Source organism: Lepisosteus platostomus, chromosome 6, assembly GCF_059453375.1.
Source record: "Lepisosteus platostomus isolate fLepPlt1 chromosome 6, fLepPlt1.hap1, whole genome shotgun sequence".
Classification (NCBI taxonomy): Eukaryota; Metazoa; Chordata; class Actinopteri; order Semionotiformes; family Lepisosteidae; genus Lepisosteus; species Lepisosteus platostomus.
In genome coordinates, this window is record NC_142616.1 from 52,686,574 (window position 1) to 52,710,507 (window position 23,934).

The 23,934-nt window shown below is 35.9% G+C and overlaps 1 protein-coding gene across 1 annotated transcript in view; it reads right to left on the minus strand.

Annotated features, from left to right (window-relative positions):
- Positions 1-469: 469 nt before the first annotated feature.
- The window catches only part of rybpb (RING1 and YY1 binding protein b), a 36,519-nt gene continuing 13,054 nt past the window's right edge, over positions 470-23,934 (minus strand). Inside the window, exons 3-5 of the mRNA XM_088636335.1 lie at positions 5,156-5,422; positions 4,968-5,063; positions 470-4,168 (exon numbers count right to left, since the gene is read on the minus strand). Coding sequence (XP_088492461.1) covers positions 3,916-4,168; positions 4,968-5,063; positions 5,156-5,422 — 616 coding nt within the window. The 3' untranslated portion in view covers positions 470-3,915. The remainder of the gene's footprint in view (positions 4,169-4,967; positions 5,064-5,155; positions 5,423-23,934) is intronic.

Consider the following 23,934-nt stretch of genomic DNA (forward strand, 5'->3'; position numbering starts at 1 on the left):
AAAACCTATACAACCATTCAAATCCATTGGAAGCCAATCACAAAAACTTCACTATGACATTCTGGAGTTTAAATTTTTCTCCGACTAGACAACACAGCAATCTATTCACTGAGTTAACAGCAAAATAACCATTTTACACTCAGGTGTTCCATTAAAGAGAATAATGTAGCTCAGGATTACTTACCTTTTCCTTGACACGAGATCTAATTTAATATCAATGTGCTGAGAAGCTCATTTTCAAGGGTTCTACCTAAAGTGAAGCATTTTTTAATGATTGGCATCATACATGGTTTATTCACCCCATGGATCCTGCGGTATCTCATTACAAAGGGTCAATAAAGGTGTTTGAAGAAGGTTTAGTTTTTTGGCTGTCTGCTGTATATTAATAACATGTATCGATTGGACATGAACACAGGATTTTAAGTAGAGCACATCTTAACTGTTAAAATAAAAACCAAATCCTCATAAGTTAAATAAATTTAATAATTTTATTTGTGAAAAACTACAAGCAGAATTCATAAATAGACATTTCTATTTGAAGCAGAAGAAATGATAAAGTGGCCTCTAATAACATAGTCGTGCACATGCCAGTTAACATGTATATATTAACATTTTATTTGCTAGACGAAGAGCAGTGCCCATTAAAATTTCCGAAAAAACATTTAAGACCTGGAAATTAATTTGACCATCTCACAAAACCACCAATGACACTTCAGCAAGTGAAAAAAACAACAAAAAGAAAACAAAAAAGGAACCCAAAACTGAACAAAAAAGGCAAAATAAAAAATATATATTTATATATATATTTATATACTAACAGGCTGTTGACCCTACATAATTTACAGAGCAAAAACTTCCAAAGCATTGTACAAGACATTTTATTAGGGGAAAAGAAAAATAGAGCTTGTATAATACATTAACATTAAAAATTCACAAGATTGTTATGCCATATTTAAACAAGCATTCTATATTTGGGTCTCCAACAAACAAAGCTAAAGAAAAAAATAATGTAACCATCTTTACACAGTAAATTAAGGTTACAAGTCATACACAAGAACAGAACTGCTTGCGCGTTAAAAACTGTTCAGCTCCATTGTCATACTCTAAATGTTGGCTCTTGTACCATTTCAAGTTACATACAAGCAAAAGTGTTTTTATATATCCAGCAAATATTCAATTTTCAATAATTTAGGATACAATTGATCGTTTTACAAAAGTAGACCGAGTATGGGATTTGATAAGGCAAGTGTAAAGCCAGCTATTGTGAAATCCAATCTATTTTATGAAATGTATTGCAACACATGATTAGGCCAGACAAAGATTCCACTTTATGTTTTTGCCTGGGACAATTATATTTATAGCCTGGCTAAAATGTTCCTCTAAAAAAAACGTTTATATTCATCTTTTCTGAAGGAAGTTATTGTTCATCTGACAAAGGTGTCACAGTTTGATTCTACAAAAAAAAACCCAACCATCTAACTGCGTAGATTAATAATCCAAACTTTCTACCACTACTCCAATTATCATCTAAATACATCTGGTGTAATGTGGGTATCAAAAATGCCTGGTGCAGTGTTGGGAATTTTACAAACTGCAGAGATGGAAACAAATTAAGTCAGCTGCATAATCATGGATATTTGGTTCATGGTTAAAATACACAAGAGCCTCAGGTCTTTTGTAATCAGTACCAATGACATTGTACTGGATGTTGCTCACTATTTAACCGCTAATGATACAACCATTACTGTTTCGTTTTTTAATTTTGTTTGCCAAAGATCAGTGTACTGATTCAGTCTACTTAATGTGGTGTTAAAAATGACTTGTCCCCCAAGTCTGTATTGTTTCAGGCCTGCTTGGCTTTAAAATTCTTGTATGAAGGAGGCACTACTGAGAGGCTGCAACAGTAAGTTCTGCATGACTGAACTTAAATACAACAGCCTACAGGTAGCTGGTTATTATACAACAAAAGATCAGCACCTTAAAAAGTAAATAGTTGTTTTAATGCTTTCGGATTTAATTTACATGAAACTTGAATAGACCAGTGTACATCATATTGTAGATTAACCTTTGTTAATATTTAAAGTCTTTTGCCATTGAAAGCAGTGCAAACTATATACAATATTGATAGAAATGCAACATTGTTTTTATACATCTAGAATACACTAGTTGCATGTATCTTCAGATAAAAGTTCATTTTTGTTCTTAAAATTAGATTTTATTTAACTAACGAACTGGAGGGGAACATTTCCTTTGAAATGGATATAAACCCTTCTTAATTTAAAATGTTTTTATATAATAGACATTTGAACATGTAATATTTTCAATCTGTGCCCAAGTAGCACATATCAAATTCCTTTGGTCCTACAATAAACAAGTCAAAAGTTTATTTTATGTTATCATATACACTTGTATTCTTCATACAAGTATAATAAAATTCAAAAGGAAATTGCTGACTTTGAATCACTGCTTTTATAGGAGGCTGACAAATTCATTCTACAACTTCCTACAATGTTAATCTATGGTTAGAGAACAAAAATGTACGTTTTTAGCTATATGAGAATAGTATCCATTTCATTTGGGTAGTTCAGCCTAAGCTAATGTAACGTTTCTGTTGCCCTCAATAAGATAAAAAGGAAATCTTCAGGTCTACTGATTACACTTTCCACAAAAAAAATAAAAATTGTCTATCTGTAATCAACTGTCCAGCTCTCCATCACATTAGCTCTATTAAAAGGCAAAGGTAAAAATTACAAAAAAAAAAAACATATTGGGTGAATTTATACAGCGTTAACCCAGAGACTATGCAGATATATTCAAGTACACAGTGGAAACCCCAATGGCTACATTACACACAAAGCTTTTTAAATTTCATAACAAAGAAATTCCAAGAGCCACAAAGTTTTGGGGAAAAAACTTCCATTAAAAATATAAAATGCAGACAAAGCAGAATGAACAAACTGCTGTATACTGTAACTTCAAACAGACACTGAATTGAAAAGTGATAAACCACAAAATATTAGTGTTCTTGTTTTAATGGTTTTAAGAGCTCAACTATTGCGAATGTCACCTATTTCACACACAAATCCCCAGATTGTTTAAGCCGAAGGATGTCCAGATAAAATTAAGAGGACTTTTAAAGACCCCACCCCAACACACACACCTAACCCCACCCCTGAGGACTTTTTTTTTGTCTCTATGTAAAAAATACTCTACACAATTTGTTACTATACAGCCTCTTCAGCCAATCAGCTCATATGCATGTCAAAAATATATTAAGCAAAGACAACAAAGGTAAGCATTTTAGCTTCTGGGTTTTAGCACTTCGTCTTATTGTATGAGGGACAGTCCCAGATGTGTTACTGTTCCAAGTTGGTTTCACTTCACAGTGTATCAAGCACCAGTGTTTAAGGTGTTGGTTTTGAACAACTTTGATTTCATAAAACAGTGAGGAGGGAAAGAAGAAAAAAAAAGCTGAGCTGCTTTTTAGTAAAACAGAACAAAACCATAAAAAGAACCCCTAAAAGGACACGGGTGTAATTTGCAACAAGTAATAAATAAAGCTAATAATGGATCAAAACAGTTAAAACGTACATGGAAACATTTGTGCACAGCAGATTTTATAAAAAAGTAAGTTCAGCCGCACATCCATTTACAAATGATTGTTAGGAAACTCATATAAAACAATGGAATACATAAAAGTGTCAGGGTGTCATCAGGGATGAAATTCCTTTCTGACCCTCTGCCCAATGCAAGCAGCATTCATCCCGAATGCGAAGAGCACAAATTCCAGGGAGATATCCAAACAGGTGCGATGCTTTGAATGTTGTAAGCGAGTCTTTCTGTCATCACAGGGAGGGCAGCTGGGGGATGTGAATTTCAAACCCTGAATGGTTTTCATGTTTCCATATACAGTGCTCAGAAGGACTCGTCATGTACTGCAGACATGTCTCCTTTTGGAGTTGAAGAGCGTGAGGAGCCTTTGTCCGTACTTTCGGATCCAGAGCAACTCTGGTGCTGCTGTTCTGACCCCGTGCTAGACGTCACTGTGGATGATGATGTGGAAGAGGAACGGGTTTTCTCTTTAAAGTCTGTGATAATTACTGTGACGTTCCCAACTGTTACTGCAAGCTGCTGTGCAGTACTTCTGTCCACGTTTTTCAGTTTGGGCCTGGCCATGAACAAAGACAACAACAAAAGAAGAAAAATAAGAGTCTTTAGTATTTAACTGTACAGACTGTATAACAAATCTATAAGGCGATGTGAAAATTTTTAATTGTATATTCACAGTTCGATGTGATGTATTCAGTGCTTAAAAAAGATCCTGTAAGCATACTACAAATTTAATTCAGCACCTTCCCTTACAACATAAAATGGAGATACACCTTGATGTATCAGTGTGCAGTGAACACAGAGGACACATTATAAAATTCAATAAGAATATAGCTATGAGGGCAGGTGGTGTAAAGGGCAGATGATTTCTCAAACAGCTGACTAATTCGATTTCCCTTAACAGTTTTGCTTAATGAACTATAACACACATTTAATGCTAGGATGTTTATTACACAAAAACCACAATGCCCCATGTAACATTTAGTTAATAATGTCACACACTTACTCATAATAACATATGTTTACCTTATACTTACAGGAAATGATGGAAGACATGACTGAAAACCTAGTATTTTAATCACATAAATGAAATGAGACATTTATCATACCAGCCTAGACATTGTGGCTTATCTTCTCTGATTGAGAAATTTGTGATAGGAAGGTTAAAAATCAAACTAGATTAATTAACTACTGAATTAGATTAACCTACTGTAAAAAAAAATACTGGTTTATAATCACAGAAACCAGACTATATTAACATAAATGACCACTTTGAGAGTTTATCCAGGCAGATTGTCAAACGGACACATTCTGTTTAAACGACATTTTTAAGTGAATTTTCCAAGACACTGAAGTACCTTGAAATGTGGGAATTATTGGTCTTGGTTGTTGCATTTCCCGACTGTACACTGTTAATTTCACTGGGTGGACCTTGCTGAATGTCTGACTTGGGTCTAAAAACAAAGAAAAACACAAAAATGGTCACTGGTATATCAAAATCACTGAGAAAATACAGCAGAAATGTCAAATCAAGGAAAGTACTTACTTTGACTTTTTACTGCTTGGTTTTTTGGGCACTGTTGGACTGATTTCTTTTTCTTTGTCGACTTTTTCCTTCTCGGGTCTTTCCTTATCAATTTTTTCTTTCTCCGGCCGTTCCTTCTCTGAGCGGACTCTCTCAGGTCGGTCAGGGTCACACCTCTCTTTCTCAGGCCTCTCTGCCTTTTCTTTTTTCTCCTTTTTGGGAGGTGGAGGAGTAGCGTATTGCTGAGCGACTTGCTGTGCCACCAGCTGGGAGTTTATCCTGGGTTTTCTGATGAAACACAAGCAGAGACACAGACAAAAACAAAGAAGCAAAAAGAAACAGTTAGAGAAACAATTTAATTTAGCTGTAAAGAGTTTAGTTTTACTTCCTCTCAACTGAACAAGTGAACCACACCTTATGTCAAAAAGGAACAACTGTGTTCACAGATGAGCGACTCTCAAAGGCCAGGCTTCTCGGCTTTGAAAGGGTTAAAACTCGTTTTACATGTGGCTCATACTGAGTGGCAGCCATCAGATATATGTCTATGAGCTCTAATCTCATTACCTATGTCCTTTAATACATTAATCTGTAAATCACTGAGTGGAAAATTAGCACCATGTCATTTGCTTTGACTAATCTAATTATTAAGAGGTAGTTCCACTTACTCTCAGCCTCTCAGAGGGCAGCAAAAAGTGACCAACAGATTTAGTGTTTCGCGGGTGACTAAAAATCTTTGAATGGATAAGTTGAGTATAGCAAATGACTCTCTCGTGATCTGAAGTCTAACAGTAGTATCATTGGCAAATCAATACAGAACCTCAAGTGAATCTTAAACATTGTCCATTAGCAAGCATGGGTATGCACTTGCTTTACTAACAAATACATTTAACAAATGCATTTTGCAAACAACTGGGCTTTCCAGATACCTTCTACTATTCTTTTCAGGAAGCATTTCACTTTGTCAGCAAAGTGCTCCTTTCCCAAGGAAACATGTTATAAAAATCAAAGCCTCTTTTAAAAATAAAGTATTGAGAGTGAGTGTTATAGCTGGACTACAGCTAAGAACTTCCAGATTTAGTACAAGGAGTTTCAATACAAAGTTATTCATGGTTAAGCAAGATCAATCAATCACAAATTATAATATATATATTTAAATGCAGAATATAAGAATAAATATATTGTCCCTTTCAATCGGAGCATTCTCAAGGCACTTAACATTAATTATACATAGGAAATAATGTACAGAATCAGAAACAAAGTAGAAATTATCAAAGTAAAAGAAAGAATGAAGTCAGGAACTGAAAGCCATTTAGAACAAGTAAGCCTTGAGGTGAAATTTAAAAACATCAGCAGATATGACCAGGAGGCGTATTCCAGACATGGGGAGCTACCGCTGAAAAGGCTCGGTCCCATAACGTATGCTGTGACGTTCTTGTAAAACAGAGAAGTCTAGAGCCAGCGGAAGGAAGTGAGTGAACTGGTACGTGTGGGGATAGTGACTCTTGAAAGTTCTAGCTACTGGAGACAGACATTGTGACACCTGGTAGGTCAACTAAATTTTAAAGTCTGTCCTGGAAGCAATTGGTAGCCTGTGGGGTTTTATTTTTTTTTTTTTTTTTTAGACTTGGTCAGTGCTTTAGCAGTACAGCTCTGGACATACGGTATTTTCATGAAATAATTTATTGGATGGTCTAGCCAGCAAAGCAGTACAGTACTCCCTTCTTATCTTGTGGAGATGCAACCGTGCACTAATTGCTCAACAGAAGTTAAGGGAAAGAATTAAATGGGATATGTTTTGCAAATGGAAGGATGTGTTGCAGTTAACAGACAAAAGGTCATGTCACATCAACAGCAGCCATTGCTTGGGTTGTCCACCTTTTAAAACCTTGGTAAAATAATTTTAAACTGCCTGCCCTTAGAACTGCATTACTAGATTTTAAATCCTACCACGGTACAGTACTGAAAAAAATGTAAGAAGATGCACATGTTTCTGTCGGTGAATTTCTCAAATGACTCACTTAGTACGGAGGTTAAAAGTTACACTTTGAATCATAGAGTGGGCAGATTATGATGTTGAAAACTATGCTCTTCTACTTCACTGGTGACACACATCAATATCCTGAAATACATCAACTTTTCTAACCAAACAATGACAGCTCATCTTAAATCTGCATGTCAGCCACAAAGCGTAACCACAGATGTAATTTTTTAACTCTATGAAGGTCAGTGTGGACTCCAGCAAAACTCCACAACAAACAAAGAAAATAATACCCTTCCAAAATTAATTTATAAAACCAGTCTTTAATACTTACATCACTTTGTTTAAATTTAACTAAGACATTATGCCTACTTTCAAAAAAGCGTAATTGATCCTAAAAAAGGCTGACTTTTAATAATGGAGATTTCTCTTCAAACTGGTGTACAGAATGTAATTGGTTTCTGAAGATTCTGTGCTGTAACCCTTAAAGCAGACAAGCTTTCAAATATACTTAATTTATTATTTTAATTAAAGTTAATTTATTATTTTTTGGGTTAGAAAGTTTAGACAACACAGTAGTTAAAATGGATTAAATGAGACATGAGTTGTGCTTTGAAATAACCCTTAAAATAAAATGTATATGAAGCTGAAGAGCTGGGAGAGGTACCCTGTACTGTAGAGGGAATATGAATGGGCCATACACCTAAAACTTTCTTCATTTTGATTGTAATGTGCTGACCTTACAACAGGCTTTCTATAAAACTATTTATGTAAAACTGCTACTCATGTTGCACGAGAACGATGTGGATCTCCTTCCCTTTTTGTTCAGATTATAATAGAGCTTTGTGCATCTACAGTCAAAGGCCATTTACCAGTAACTCAAAGGCAGGGATCAATCATTGGCACCACACTGTAATTTAGCTCAAGAAGAGTCAGTAAGCATGTTCTGTTTTTTTATTTTTAGCTGGACTACGTATTATCTACTGGAGAAACCCTTACAGTAGGGTCTGAAACTAAAATGCCTCTGTTGCATCTGGCACACTGCCACAATCCTCGGTGACAGGTCAGTATATTTGGGTTAAAGTTTAAACACTGGTGGTTATAATCATTGAATCCAACAATATATTTCTAGTAGAGCTGCCTCCTGCCAAAAGTCAATAGTTGTTTTGGGTTCCTCTGATAATTGCTAAGGTCTACAAAATTGCTGCAGTCTATGAAATGTTCCAGGTTTAGCTCTAGGATTACAGATAGTATTCATTACTATAAAATTTTAAGTACAGTTGCAAACTTCAAGGCAAGTAGCTTATAGAAAAGGAACAACAAACTGTATTTTGCCACAGAAATGCACCTGCAAAACAATATTGCTACTGTATTAACCCCGGCAGAAGGAAATAAATTCTAAAACACTGCACTAAAACAGCTATCACTCATGTGACGAAGATTTTAAACAGATTTTACACTTCATTTCAACCTTTATTGAACACCTGACGTACATAAATGAAGGAATCTGTTCGATAAATGGCAGGTAGCACTGCGGAGTCAGCTCTATCAAATAAAATTTCCATCAGTAACAGAAATGGATACATTTCTTATAAAGTAGTATCAATAAAGCAGATTGTAATAGGGACTGTCATGATACATGTTGTATTCTCTCATAACGTCTTATGTAAGTATCAGAAAATATCTCAGATTTAATCTCATTTATCACTATGTAGCTTATACCAGAAATTTTAAGATCATAAAAAGGCTCCATTTGAAAAGCTTAGAGGCCTTTCTGTGAGACTACAATTTGGAAAAGGAGCTGCAATGCATGTTTAGGACTTGCAAGTTTTTACATGCACTTCTTCAGCTTATCTATATGGGTACATCAATGGTGCTGAATAAAAACTGTGGAGAAAAATTAAAAAATAAGATACAGTTCTGTATTCTTAATTTAAAAACAGACATGTGAAAAATAAATGTGCTATACCCTGGAGTCTTCATCACCTGTAAGGTTCACGTGTTTGTAAAATAATATGGGACAGTATCACCCAGACATGAGGGAATACAAGTGTTTGGTCTCCTCTGAAAAGCTAGCACTGGAGCTCTGAAAGAATGTTTGTCACACTTGGCAGCTTTCAGACCTCCTGTCTTCACAGTAGGGCAGCTTTCAGCTGATGAGATAATTAGAGTTGTGTCCCAGTTGCTCCAATTCAGAACAGCTGGGGGATGTGTAAAAAGGCAGCAGATAATCTACGCTGTTTAAAGCATTTGTTGAAAGCCCCTTCAGAGTTTGAGAAGCAGCAGAAAGGGTCAGTGTTTGATTTAAAAACAGTTTCATGACTGGGAAAGACTGCCATAAGACAATGGCACAAAGATGATTTCCAAAGCTGGGAGCTTCTGAAGGAAGTCTGGGTACAAATATACATTACAGTACCCCCTGTATAGTTTAGCATTGTGAACCACACAATAATTGTTAAATATACAAGAAACAATAGTTCACACAATATAATCTTAAGAAAAAACAATTTTGAGCATCATTTAATGTTCACGCATAACAGCATAGAATAGCACTATTATTTATTATAGTCTTTTTTATTGGCTGGCTCTAAAGCGATTCCCATCTGTGTTAAAATGCACAAATATGAACAGAAAAGAACATGCAGTAGAGCACCTCTAGTTAAGGTAATAGTTTTCATATACATTAGACTGAAAGGCAATTATGTAGGCCCTACAATATGTAATATTTGCACATTCTACACCTTCCATTATTTAATTACCCAAGTTATGAGCCAGTTCACACAGGTTTTTTTAAATGTGTACAGTACTTGTAAAATATATTAATGTAGTCAAATGTAGTGGAAAGAGGACGAACAGAAAATTCAGAGATCACTTAGACTTGGTTCTTTTGTCTACAACACAATGGGAAGGAGCAGACACCAAACTCACACTGCAAGATGTACACAAGTACATAAAGAAAAGTTACAAACCGAAAGGAGAGCAATGAACCCAATTTAGTCATTAAGTTGTTGACTCAAGGATCATTCAAAAAAAGCTTTTTAAGACTATTTAAGGCATATACTTAATCACAGATCCCTATATCCTTGTGCTTGTTGATGATTGTCTTCCATGAACCCCAGAGTGACTGATACAACCAACATTGGATCCACACGATCTCTAGCAGTTTGAACAGGTGTGGTCTCTGAGCATAAAGACAGATCAGGTGTGCACTATGTATTACAGTCACGGTGAGCTCACACAGACTTTCTTGTTTTACTTTCTAGTTCTAACTGGTCTCAATATGCTGGGCTTAATCTCAAGTGCTCCGATTTGTTGATTTGGGTTGAACAAGGGGCATAAAATCAATGTTGAATTTCTAACATGTTTGCTCCTACCATATCTTCGACGCCTGTCTTCTGCACTGCTCTGGTATGACTGCCATAGGAAAATGGGGGAGAGAAGTAATAATTGGACCGCATGCCCAACCGAATGATTCTGATGATGAGGACTTGGAGAATGTGCTGGGAATGGAAGGTGCTTGAATGTGACATGTTTTATAGTTCACAAGTTGGCAAATTGGTATCACACACAACTTGACAGAAAAGGGATCCTGATTCGATGGCACAGAGACCAAGACAATTAATGGTCTCATTCTGCCATAACCTTCATCCGTCAGATCAGCCATGGTGTAAATTCATTAGAACAAAGTATTTTTGAAAAACTGCAGTTCTGGTTAGATTTGTTTTGATATACTGAAATCTTACAATATAATGTGGTCAAATTATTTATGCAACAAATACTTAATATACAGGTACATTCTTTTTGCTGAAACCAACTTTCAGTTATATTGTAAAAAGGTATGAATAAAATAGTGTGGAGCTAACAATACAGAAAGCTTTAGTGCTAGATTTTGATGATGATAATATTGTACAACTCCAATAATAGTAGCACAGTTATGAATGAAAATGGTTTCTAATTATCAATCAGATAAGGAAAAGTTTTTCAGTTTGAGTGATACAGAAAAATGGAACTTGAGACACGCTTCTGCAATACATATAGAAACAGTTAGACAATGTAAAGTTAATTAAGAGTTAAAGCTTCAGTGTAGTTAAGATCTGAGAAACTGCATGTAGAGTGCTGTTTTTGTCACACTGCCAACTCACGTTTCCTGAAATTAATGGGAAACATCTGGCACCGACCGGCTGGCAATGACAGAGTAAAGGCAGTCAGGATTTCAGGAGCACTACACAATACAGCACACATCTTAGGATGAAAATGTTTTACAAGAGACTGAACTAATCAAGTACTTCACGGCTAAGTGTCTTAACACTTGATTACTAAATCTGCATTAACCACAAGTGATCTTATGATTTGAAAAGGCAGTAAAATGTGTCATTTGGTATTATAAATATTCACATATTTTATCCAAAAATAACCAAAGCAAGATACAAAAAATCTTCATTCCAGACCCTAGACTCAGATATATCCAATGTTTGTGCAGTCGAGATGTTTTATCTGAAAAACAAATGTTTCAAGAATTGCAACAGCCACTATTCAAAAGTTACTAATAATTTATTACCAGTTATGGCGTGATATCTGTAAGTGGTTTGCAAGTATTTATTCAAATTCAAATGGGATAACTGCAGAACCCAAATGAAACTGCTACAGACTAAATAGCTAGAGTACCCTATCTACACTAATATAGAACACAACTTAATTGTGGTATGGAAATGTAAACGTGATTCAACTGACAATCTACCCATATTATAGCTAAAGCTGTAGCAGAAATATCAAAGCATTTTTGATAATAGAATCATTTATTCTAATATTTGTCATTCTCAACTTAAAGAAAGTACTGCTCTTCTTTGGTCTCGCATACCATTCATCTTCTAAACACTTCATTCAGTTCCGGGTCACAGGGGACCCGGGGCCTACCCCAGGTAGCCATGGTCACAAGGCAGGATACACCCTGGATGGGACACCGATCCATCGTATGGCACGCAGACACAGACACGCACACACTCACACCAGGGTCTGTTTTCCCAGAAGCTAATTAACCTACCAGCATGTCTTTGAACTGTGAAAGGAAACCAGAGCACCTGGAGGAAACCCACACAAACACAAGCAGAACATACAAACTCCATGCAGATAGCACCCCAAGTCCAGAACACAACCCAACACTCCCGTGTTGTGAGACTCTTATATACCAACAATACCCAGATCACATTGTTTTGGTACTGAGGTAGCATACTTCAGGAGCAAAATTTTCTTCTGTACTATTAAAATAGCAAAATATGTTGTATTCTTCCTTAAACATTAAGACCAGCACATATACCACCATAAATCTGCCATTCAGCCAAACATAATATTCTGATAGGTTTACCCTCCTCAGTCACACAACTTGAGATTATTTACCATAACAATTCCACTCCTACATTTTTAAGCTCCTTTACTTATTCTCGACAGTGACTACTGCAGTTCCTCCATCAATGCAGTTCTTCATCAAGCTGTTTCCCAGCTCGTTGATTTACAGAAAACAGGTGGTTCATACTTTCCTTTCTGGGGTGGTGCTGACCATATATCTATCAGCAATTATGTCACTTTCAGATATTTTCCCATTCTGAACTATCACTCATCTTGTGAAGAAATCAAGTAAAACCTGCTACCACTTATTTTCAACAGCCACAAAGATTGTCACCTCACTTGCAGCTGCAAGTCTTCACTCTTGCTCAATGTGAAAGGGATACATTAGACCAGTAAAGGGCTACATATCGACTCCATGCATCCTCTCAAGTTTGTGTTCAAACTATAGTGAAAATAATAATAAATTTCTGGCAGTAAAATACTGGCTTTACTGTACATTTAACACCAATGCAAATATTATCCGATAGAGAGCGGTCTGTAATACACAATATATACATTTAGCTGGACGGAGATGTCAGATCTACACTGTATACTAGGTCAATCCAATAAGCTCTGACTTAATTCGAGGTTTCATGATTTACTCGTTTGACTAATGGATTATAGTACAGACTCAAAACTGATAAAGGAGGTAAGCCAATCAGAAAGTTATCTGACAGGGAATCATATGAGACAACTAGTTCAAAGTGACAATCAGTAGGAACCTATGCTGAATGTTCATTAGTAGAGACACTGTCTCTACTTTCACCATAGGAGTTAAGGTACAACATCAGTACTCCTTTATTTTGAACTCTAACAAAACAATACAAACATATTTTTAGAAAGATACATGACTGAAACAAGCAGGAAAAAGAAACTAATTGTTCAGAGTAAACACACAAGACAATGACTTTATTGCAAAAGTCAAGAAACGAAAATAACAATGGTCCATGCACACAGCAAGAAGAATAAATTGCTGTTTTATCAAAGGAAATAGAACTAAAAAAAAACAAGAAAAAAAGAGTGACAAAGCTGAGTACTGATGTGAGCATAAAACGATCTCAGAAAGTTGTCAGGTGTAAATCTGAATCAACTTTGGTTGGTGAATTGGAACTTGTCCTGAGTTCATCAATCAGAGTAGCAGTGTCGAAGATAATTTCAAATGGTTTATGAACTTGTGTATCAGGCTTGGTCGCTGCAAGGCCCCTGTTCCTGGCAAAGATTTTTATGCGAGTTAACTGACCAGGTCTAGTTTGAAATTTGGGGAAAACAAATAAATCACTGTAGGTTTCCAGCCTGTGAACTGATTCAAGTAAATGAAACTGGGGTCAGCTTCCATAATGAATGGAAATTCTCCAAATCAACAGAACAAGAAATGCCTACTGCTATTTCTAAATATGAGTTTTTAAAATATGAAAGGTTTAAGTTAGAGCCCAAGAACTCATCTTTTAAGTCAAAGCAAACTTAGTTTTACTGGTTAAGGTCATATTATAACATTCCTAAAAGAAAACAACAAAAGTTAGATGAGTGTTATTTAAACTGATAAGCATATTTGTCAAATCCATGATCCAATTTGCTTTAAAATTAATACACAGGAAATGCAAATACTGGTTTACCTTCCATACGGGAAGGAACACAACCAAAACATCTATTTTAGCTGCACTCAATTTAAAAGCTTTTAAAATTGTCAGAAGATGACATCCTTACAACAAAATTGCCAAAGAAGGCATCTAAAGGAAAAGACAATGACTTAACACCCTCTTTCCTAGAAAGCGTCTAAAATAAAACATAAAACCAAACTTTGAAGTACTCTAATGAATACTGGTAAAACACAAAAATGAGAATGAATACCGTTCTTTCTGTTAAAAGGTTCTTCTTGTTTTTGTGATTTTTCAGTGAATAACTCATCTCCTCAAAGGAGAATGACAGCAAAAAAACTACTTCTAAGGTTTATAAAAAACCTTGACAGCCAAAGCCATTTATCTTTAACCTCTGTACAATAAGGCTGCTGATTGGCGTCTAAAACACCTTCATTCACATCATGCACTCCAGTGCCTTCCAGGATGACAGAATACAGAAACTTCAATATTCAAGTCCTTCTCCACTGAGAACAGTACTAGTCCCTCTGTGTTTCAGTAGCAGCACTTCAAAATTAATGATAGGCACTTTGTGCTTCTGCTGTTAGCATTCTTATTTCATTACAGCTTGGACAGAGGCTCAATGATCCAAATTAGAACAAATTTACAACATGGCAGATATAAACCTCTGCATGTACTGAGCATAAAGTTCATAAACTGCTTTTTGCATTAATTTTCATAAGCAGGCAATGATATGAGATGAGATGCATGTCCTGAAGACCATTTTTCCAAACAGCAATTCCCCCCCCGTACAGTCAAAGGATTATTACACAAGAAAATACTGCAACATGTAGAGCCCTACAAACAAAGTCACATACTAAATGTGCACATAAATTGGCCATGTCACAATCTATACTGACTATAAAAAGAAACCACTTATAACTGCAAAAAAAACTTTGCGAAGTTGTCAGGAAAATAATCTCTTTCTAGGTGCACTGAGAGGTAAACTGACATAACTTAATTCAGGATCTTCTACAAAAGCCACAGTCTAGTAGCATATAAGCACTGTTAGACTGGGCTAGGCTGTACGGTTTTTCTAAATTGGAACTTGCCAGCTGAAATCACCTGTGATGGTAAACAGAAGCGATGTGACTTTGGAGTGGCACAAACGTGTTATTCTTGACATGTTGACATATTGGTTCATTCCTGTTGTTCTATCTTGATTTTGAAAAGGTGCAGTATTCCAATAGGTTAAATCACCTTATCACATCACCTTTGACGTATAACATTACTCGTTAAAAGAGATGCTTATGTAAAGGTATAAGTACGCATCATGGTCAGTTATGATGAATGAATCAAAAATATGTAATCAATGGCCATTTTTTTTCCTGAAAACATACATAAATCAATATTTCTTCTGATGCTCAGTACATAAAGCTGTAAAATGTTTCAAAAATAGAGATAACTTCCTTAGGCTCAATATTAACACTGTCCATTGCAAGAATTTACAAGATAGCGCAATCTGAAATAGTGCTTATCCAACTTTCCAGATTGTTTTTTTTTAGGATGAGCAAACAGCACACATTGTTTATTCGCAGTCTACACCTGAAACCCAGATACTTTTCAAGTATTTAAAAATCGGATATAAATTATTTTCAGAGATTAAAAACCAGAAAGAAAGGTTACGAGGGTGTAAAGAGACATTTCTTTTATAAGATGATAAAAAGAAAGAAATATCCATTTAGACTATGATTCAGAGCCAACTGTAACTCATTCTAAGCACATTCCAAGTCAATTAAACCCACTTTGTATTCTAAAAGCTTCATGTTGGTGCCAGATCTGCCATTCATTATTCTACCCACTTAATACCCACAATCTAACCAAAGCTAACTCATTCAGGACTGACTGGCATGTACAGGAGAGTTTGTGGATTATTGGGTTTTTAATGCTTTCTTCCTGCTAGCTACATGTTGTGCACTTGGCTATGAGCCTGACCCACAATGCATGTGGAATTTTCAACCTAACACCCAATGCTTTCTGAAGAGTTTTAGGATCAGGCAAAACTAAGAAAGGCTTTTCTAGTACCAAGAAAAATATTCCTACCTAACTATTCAAAAGACTGAGTTTAAATGTACAGCAAGTTACATTTCCTTTCACGAAAAATCCACCTCATCCTGATCATGAAATTAATTTAATATTGAAGATTAAGATTTTACCATATTGACGATATAGTTTAGTACCGTAGGCTAAGAGTTACCGAAAGTCAGCTTTTATTGTTACTGAACAGTAATTATATGCTTAAATTCAACCTGCACGATAAAATCTTCAATCCAGTCAAAGGTCACAGAAAAATAAAACCCAGGATAAAGAATACCACATAATGATAGAATGTCTCAATCAAACTGTGATTCTAAACAAGAATAGTATTGATACAGCATCATTTTGCTATTCGGAATTCAAAAGTAAGCTAGCTTGATTATGTACAGTAAGGACAATCTCTTCATTATGGAATCAAATTTTAAAAACAGGAAAAATAAAGATAACAAAAGGATTAAATACTTCACACATAACAGGTGGCAAGTAAATCTGTACACCCTATAATTTGTTGTGAAGATGTCCTTTCCCATGTCAATATCATTTGTAACTTTTATGTCGCACAATAAAACAAGTCTTCTCTGTCACATTCGTGGGGAGCATTATCCTTGAATCTGTAACTCTTAGGCTACAACCTGGTGAAGATGTACAAAGGAAAACACAATGAATCAGGACTCCCTTTACTCAAGTATGTATGTAAACAAAGCAGGAATTATGCAATATAAATATCCTAGCCTGTGTTTTAATTGTAAAACATCTTGGCCACCATTCTCTTTGACTGCTCTTCACAGCTTGTGCGCTACTGACAAAATGCATCTGGAGTCATTTGTGTTGCGTCTGTCATCTATACAAACAATGTGACAGGATTCCATGTGAGATTAGTCAAACATGGTCCAGGTTAAATGTCACATTTACATGGAAAGAGACCTGTCAATTCTGCGCTTTTCAGAGCCAGCAGCTAAAGAAACTTCAATACAGGCCTTGGGTTTAACAATTTATGAACTTGTTTGCAATTTCTACCAATCTTTAATATAATCAAACCTGTATTTTTGTATTTTGGCAGTACAACATGTTAACAATGAAAAGGCAAGATAATGTAAAACTGCACAGCAATTAGTCTTATTTCAAAACTGGAAATTATTAAACATACAACAATACTGAAGAACACACCTCTCTAACGATTTAACAGAGCTTGCTCAAATGCTCTCCTAAGATTAAGTGACTTCAACAGATTTCACATATAATATTAAAAGTATTTAATAAAAGTTTAAAGGTTTCAGGGAGCAGGATATTAATTTGCCTCAAACTACATTAAGAAGTTGATTCACAATGTTACCACAAATAGAATTCTGAATTTCGCTGTACAATACGCTTAATTGACTATTAACTTATTAATACAGTATTACACATGGCATTTGTGCAGTAAAAATGTATCTCATATTTACAGTAAAAGAAAGCATGAAAATGCTTTAAGTGAAAATTGAAGCTACATGTTGCAAAGAAACATTCTGTAATCAACATTTTAATAAGATCAAGCACTTCATTTGAGAGCAGACCACAGGAAGCTCTTCAATTAATAAAGCTCTCTTTTCAAGCATATTTTAGAGGACCAGCAATTATTCTCTGACAGAGACACTTGATATACAGTGCCAGTTCAAAGAGGTAGCATAGAATTCAAGATGTCCTCTTACTGTGCACTCCAGTTCTTCATCTCTTAGACTGTAACTCAGCAAGCTACTATGCATCATTAGAGAATGTCTGTAATACTGTACTGTAATACTGACTAAATCATTGTTTTCACTTTCATTTCAAAAGTGTTGCAAGCATTATTTGGAATCTCAAACAACTGCAGACTTAATATTCCAGCAGTTAATAAAATGTGAAGTTCACTGTAGTTCATAAAGAACACTGTTTTTATACTTGACTAAAAATAATAGTTTTGAAATTAAGACTAACATAATACAAAGGGCATTTTACTTTATACTGTATCAATGAACTAACATCAGCTCTATATTGTACAGTAAACTGTGAATGACCTTATACATCTGTTTAACTTCCAGGAAAAGATTGATGACTTCAGTTAAAAGCCTTGTAAAACATCAAAACGCAGGTTCCCTCATTTCCTCTCTGTTCAATGACGCAAAAAATGAATCCATGTCCATTGCATTCCAAATCTACTGACACCCTCAGCAAACAACATGTTAAAATCTTTCATGCAATTTGTTTTGCTCATCTACAGTATATGCCCAATCATGTCTGCCTATCGTGATGAAAGTAACATCCCAGATTTGAGAACAACCACTGTTTTGTAGGGTGTCACTTTCTCATATTTTCCCTTAATTAATGGTTATTGTAATAAAACCAAAAGAATAGCAATTTCTTTCATGCTGTAATCTGATTAGAAAAACAAATACATTTGCATAACAAACCTCATTCAGATGCAAGAAGCAGTGGTAAGGATTTCGGGGTCAACAGAAGACTAGCCTGCTTACTGTAGCACAGCCCCCAGAACGCACGACTGCTACAATTACCAATTTAATAAATGTTTTCTTTACTTGCATTAACCTAAACAGTAAAGTATTCACAATAAGCAGGCAATATCAAGCTCATTACTGCTATTACAATTGGATGACTGTAATGGGTTTGAACAGATAACTGGACTCTTACTATTTGTTAAGAGATTTCTTTATTGCAAAAAAGCCTATAAGCTATCCCAAACTGAGCTACATAACCTGCATAAAACACATGGTAAATCAGATTAAAAAGAAATCTGGACAAAAAGAAATGTTGGACATAGAAAATATACAGTGCCTTGCGAAAGTATTCGGCCCCCTTGAACTTTTCAACCTTTTGCCACATTTCAGGCTTCAAACATAAAGATATAATTTTTTTATTTTATGTGAAGAATCACCAACAAGTGGGACACAATTGTGAAGTGGAACGAAATCTATTGGATTTTTGAAACTTTTTTAACTAATAAAAAAATGAAAAGTGGGGCGTGCAAAATTATTCGGCCCCTTTACTTTCAGTGCAGCAAACTCACTCCAGAAGTTCAGCGAGGATCTCTGAATGATCCAATGTTGTCCTAAATGACTGATGGTGATAAATAGAATCCACCTGTGTGTAATCAAGTCTCTGTATAAATGCACCTGCTCTGTGATAGTCTCAAGGTTCTGTTGAAAGCGCAGAGAGCATCATGAAGACCAAGGAACACACCAGGCAGGTCCGTAATACTGTTGTGGAGAAGTTTAAAGCCGGATTTGGATACAAAAAGATTTCCCAAGCTTCAAACATCCCAAGGAGCACTGTGCAAGCGATCATCTTGAAATGGAAGGAGTATCAGACCACTGCAAATCTACCAAGACCTGGCCGTCCCTCTAAACTTTCAGCTCAGACAAGGAGAAGACTGATCAGAGATGCAGCCAAGAGGCCCATGATCACTCTGGATGAACTGCAGAGAACTACAGCTGAGGTGGGAGAGTCTGTCCATAGGACAACAATCAGTCTTACACTGCACAAATCTGGCCTTTATGGAAGAGTGGCAAGAAGAAAGCCATTTCTCAAAGATATCCATAAAAAGTCTCGTCTAAAGTTTGCCACAAGCCACCTGGGAGACACCCCAAACATGTGGAAGAAGGTGCTCTGGTCAGATGAAACCAAAATCGAACTTTTTGGCCACAATGCAAAACGATATGTTTGGTGTAAAAGCAACACAGCTCATCACCCTCAACACACCATCCCCACTGTCAAACATGGTGGTGGCAGCATCATGGTTTGGGCCTGCTTTTCTTCAGCAGGGACAGGGAAGATGGTTAAAATTGAGGGGAAGATGGATGCAGCCAAATACAGGACCATTCTGGATGAAAACCTGTTGGAGTCTGCAAAAGACCTGAAACTGGGACGGAGATTTATCTTCCAACAAGACAATGATCCCAAACATACAGCAAAATCTACAAAGGAATGGTTCACAAATAAACGTATCCAGGTGTTTGAATGGCCAAGTCAAAGTCCAGACCTGAATCCAATCGAGAATCTGTGGAAAGAGCTGAAAACTGCTGTTCACAAACGCTCTCCATCCAACCTCACTGAGCTCGAGCTGTTTTGCAAGGAAGAATGGGCAAGAATTTCAGTCTCTCGATGTGCAAAACTGATAGAGACATACCCCAAGCGACTTGCAGCTGTAATCGCAGCAAAAGGTGGCTCTACAAAGTATTAACGCAAGGGGGCCGAATAATTTTGCACGCCCCACTTTTCATTTTTTTATTAGTTAAAAAAGTTTCAAAAATCCAATAGATTTCGTTCCACTTCACAATTGTGTCCCACTTGTTGGTGATTCTTCACATAAAATAAAAAATTTATATCTTTATGTTTGAAGCCTGAAATGTGGCAAAAGGTTGAAAAGTTCAAGGGGGCCGAATACTTTCGCAAGGCACTGTAGCTCACAGATACAAATAACATACAATCACAAATGTTTTGCAGTTGACCCGTTTTGGTGGACCTTCCCTGGATTGTTCTTCACTTCTTTCATGTTAATTGAAATGCGAAGCTAAGCACTAAGTCTTTCTCAAGCCTTACATAGGAAAAACAACAGTAAAGAACCAAAAAGACTATGATGTTGCCATGTCAGAAACACTTTCGATAGTGATAACTGAAATGGTTAAAAAAAACTTTTGTTCAGATGAAAAGTTGCACCTTTCAGTAATGTATCTTAACATTTATTCAGGAAAATCAATTTATGGTTTTTAATCTTTACAATGCATGCTGAAGTGCTATAAAGCAACGCAATAAAGTTCTGATTCAAGCTCTAAATAATATAGCTATTACAATAAATACTGGGAGGACAGAGCAAACTCTGTGCACTGTTATTAGCACAACAAAGCTGCAAAAGTCAATGCTTTAATACTGATCACTATTTTATGTCACATAAATATAAATTTTTAAGAATCATAGTAATATAACAGTGCAGTAGCATCTGATTTAAGTTTTAGCTACTGCTACAATATGTGAGTATGCGTGCCTCCCTGTTTATTTTTAAATAAATCCAGTTTCAATCACTGCTTTAAACATTTGTGCTGGGTGAAACATTGCAAACCAATCTATTCTTGGAGGTGGAAGCATGTGGCGATATATTCAATTCAAATTTAGAAAATCAGAACAGTAGCTTCAATTTTAAAAAAGTTTCTAAACAAAAAAGTAAAAATTCCATGAAGGTGAAAAATTTTACATTTCAAAATCTTAATTATAAAATTATGGAAACCTGGATCAACAAGAGTAAAGCACATCACAAATGCAGAAAGTAGTAAAAAAATGATGCAAAAAACATTTCAAAACATGGAAGTTTTAAAGCAGGATTAAGTACAATATGTTGTGGGTGACTTGAATGAGAGATTGTCACATGGTGTCTCTTCTTGTGCCATTAAAAAAAAACAACAATTTACACATTTTTAACTTTATGGTGGTATACTGAGGTGGCACATACTTTAACAGATTCTTCTGTATACTGTAATAATAATAGCTTACACTTATATAGCTCTTTTTCTGGACACTCCACTCAAAGCGCTTTACAGGTAATGGGGACTCCCCTCCACCACCACCAATGTGCAGCATCCACCTACTGTACTGAGTTACAAATCTATAAAATTCAACACAAGCACAGAACATCTACACATGTAAGTCTGCAGACTTGAGAATTTGTACTACATCAGGTATTGCGTCTGCGGAAAAGTACAAATCTATTTTTTTCTCGACAACCGCCTTGCAATTGCACTCACTGCCGCAATCCCTCGCACTGGCCCTGCGAGGAATAAAGACTGCCCTCTGACGCACGTCATCAAATCACCTGCCTTCCAGACAGACAGCCCAAGCATAAACTTCTGAGCTCTCATCTTGGACAAAGAACTTGTATCTCGCAAAGAAAATCATGCACACCCAGGCATCCTGAGGAATCACTGGCATGTGGAGGGTTAACCCCAGCAAAGCTCTGCCAGGTGTGTACCACCAAACATACATGCGAGAGAAACTCACCTTCTAGCCACAAGCTGCTTGCTGTCATGTCGTTTGGCTGTTAAATCGCTGCTAATGAATATATTTGTTTTGCCTTCATCTGTCCAAAATGCCTGGTTACAAACTTGTTTGTGTACTAAATGACTCCAAGCTACTCCTTTTCCTGTTTTTGTTGGATATAAATGAATGCTTGCCACCCCAATCCCCTGGCTTTCCCTTTCTGCAAAAACCTGACCTGACTTTAATCAAATCATATCAACACGCGTAGGGGTTCTTTTTTACAACTGAATTAATAACCTAAATAACATTAGATTTATTTGCAAACATCATAGCTAAAATGTATGAAGCCCTTATAAACCACTTAATAGCTCTATCCAATTTCCAAAACGCACAGTTTTCTGAACTTTATGGATGTCCTCGGTGTCAAACATTTACCACTGTTCACAAAGGTTCTAAGATATCTTGAATTAAAGTGACTAATTTTACAATGAAATCTATATTTTTATTTTGATATGCAGCATGTTAATGTAATAAATGAATTAACAAATTCAGTGAATTAGGCACAGATGAAAAACTGTAATACTCCCTTATCCATGTGAAAATTATACAATCTATAGAACTGGCTTCATGGATCCTTTTAGAATAATACCACATGGCTAGAGCCTCACAAGCACATAAGCAATTTGCAAATCAAAAGTTCTATTTTTACAAGATGTCAAGATATACTGGATTATATAAACCAATGTTATAGCTGCTAATATAGCGGACTGCCAGAAGCAGTTACACACCCAGTCTGCTGTTAAATTCAGAAATTTGCCCAACTGTACCTGAAAAGAATTACAATACAAAAACATGCAGTTCTGGCAGTCCGCTATAAGATTTTCAGGCATCAGGCTTTTGAACCCATACCTTTATTAACCTGACAGAACCAACCAGCTTTCAACTTCCTTACCTGGATATAGAGTTGTTAGTGCAAAGGAAATCGTAAGATATTACATTTGTTAGTAGGAAGTGTCTCTGAGATTTGATATTCTGGTTTTTAATGATCATTTTCCTCAACAGCTATAAATGGCACAATTGCTGTGCCCTGTAGTTAGTGCCATGTGGAAAGATGGTTTTAGGGGCATAGAGTTATCTCGGTTGGGAGAGAGATAAACCATACAAATCTCATTGAACTAGCAAAAGTGTATTAGAATAAAAACTGAACCGTGTTAGGATGCATGTAATTTCAACTTAAAATTGTTCTCTTACAATTGAGTCTCCTGCCACACATCAAAAATAGTAAGGTAGTGTAAGGACTACTATATTTGATTATTTAAAGTTTAATATTAGAAAGTTATTAATGTATTTTATATTTGTCTGTAGCAGTGATGTGTATATAATCTAAGGGTCATCATGCTGACTCAGAGAATAAAACTCCCTTTAAGGAAACAAAACAACGGGGGGGTGGGGAATGTACATACTTATCAAGAGTTGTCAGCAATAAATTACTCAGCTGTATGTGACAGAGTGCTTGTTTTTTTTTTCTTTCTTTCTTTTGATGGATATGAAATACTCCAATATTTCCCTCTACCCTTCTGGTATGTTTGTGAGTGTGTATGTGGTACGAATGAAGTGTGAATGATACTTACCTTTTTTTGTTTCCCTAAAATCACTGTAGTGTTTCCCCCTGTGGAGTATTGTATTGTGTTGATCAAGATGGCCACCAGTCACCTTTCCTGTTTGTAGTATCCCACAAATGATCTTAAAGGGAAAGGTTACTGGTGAGC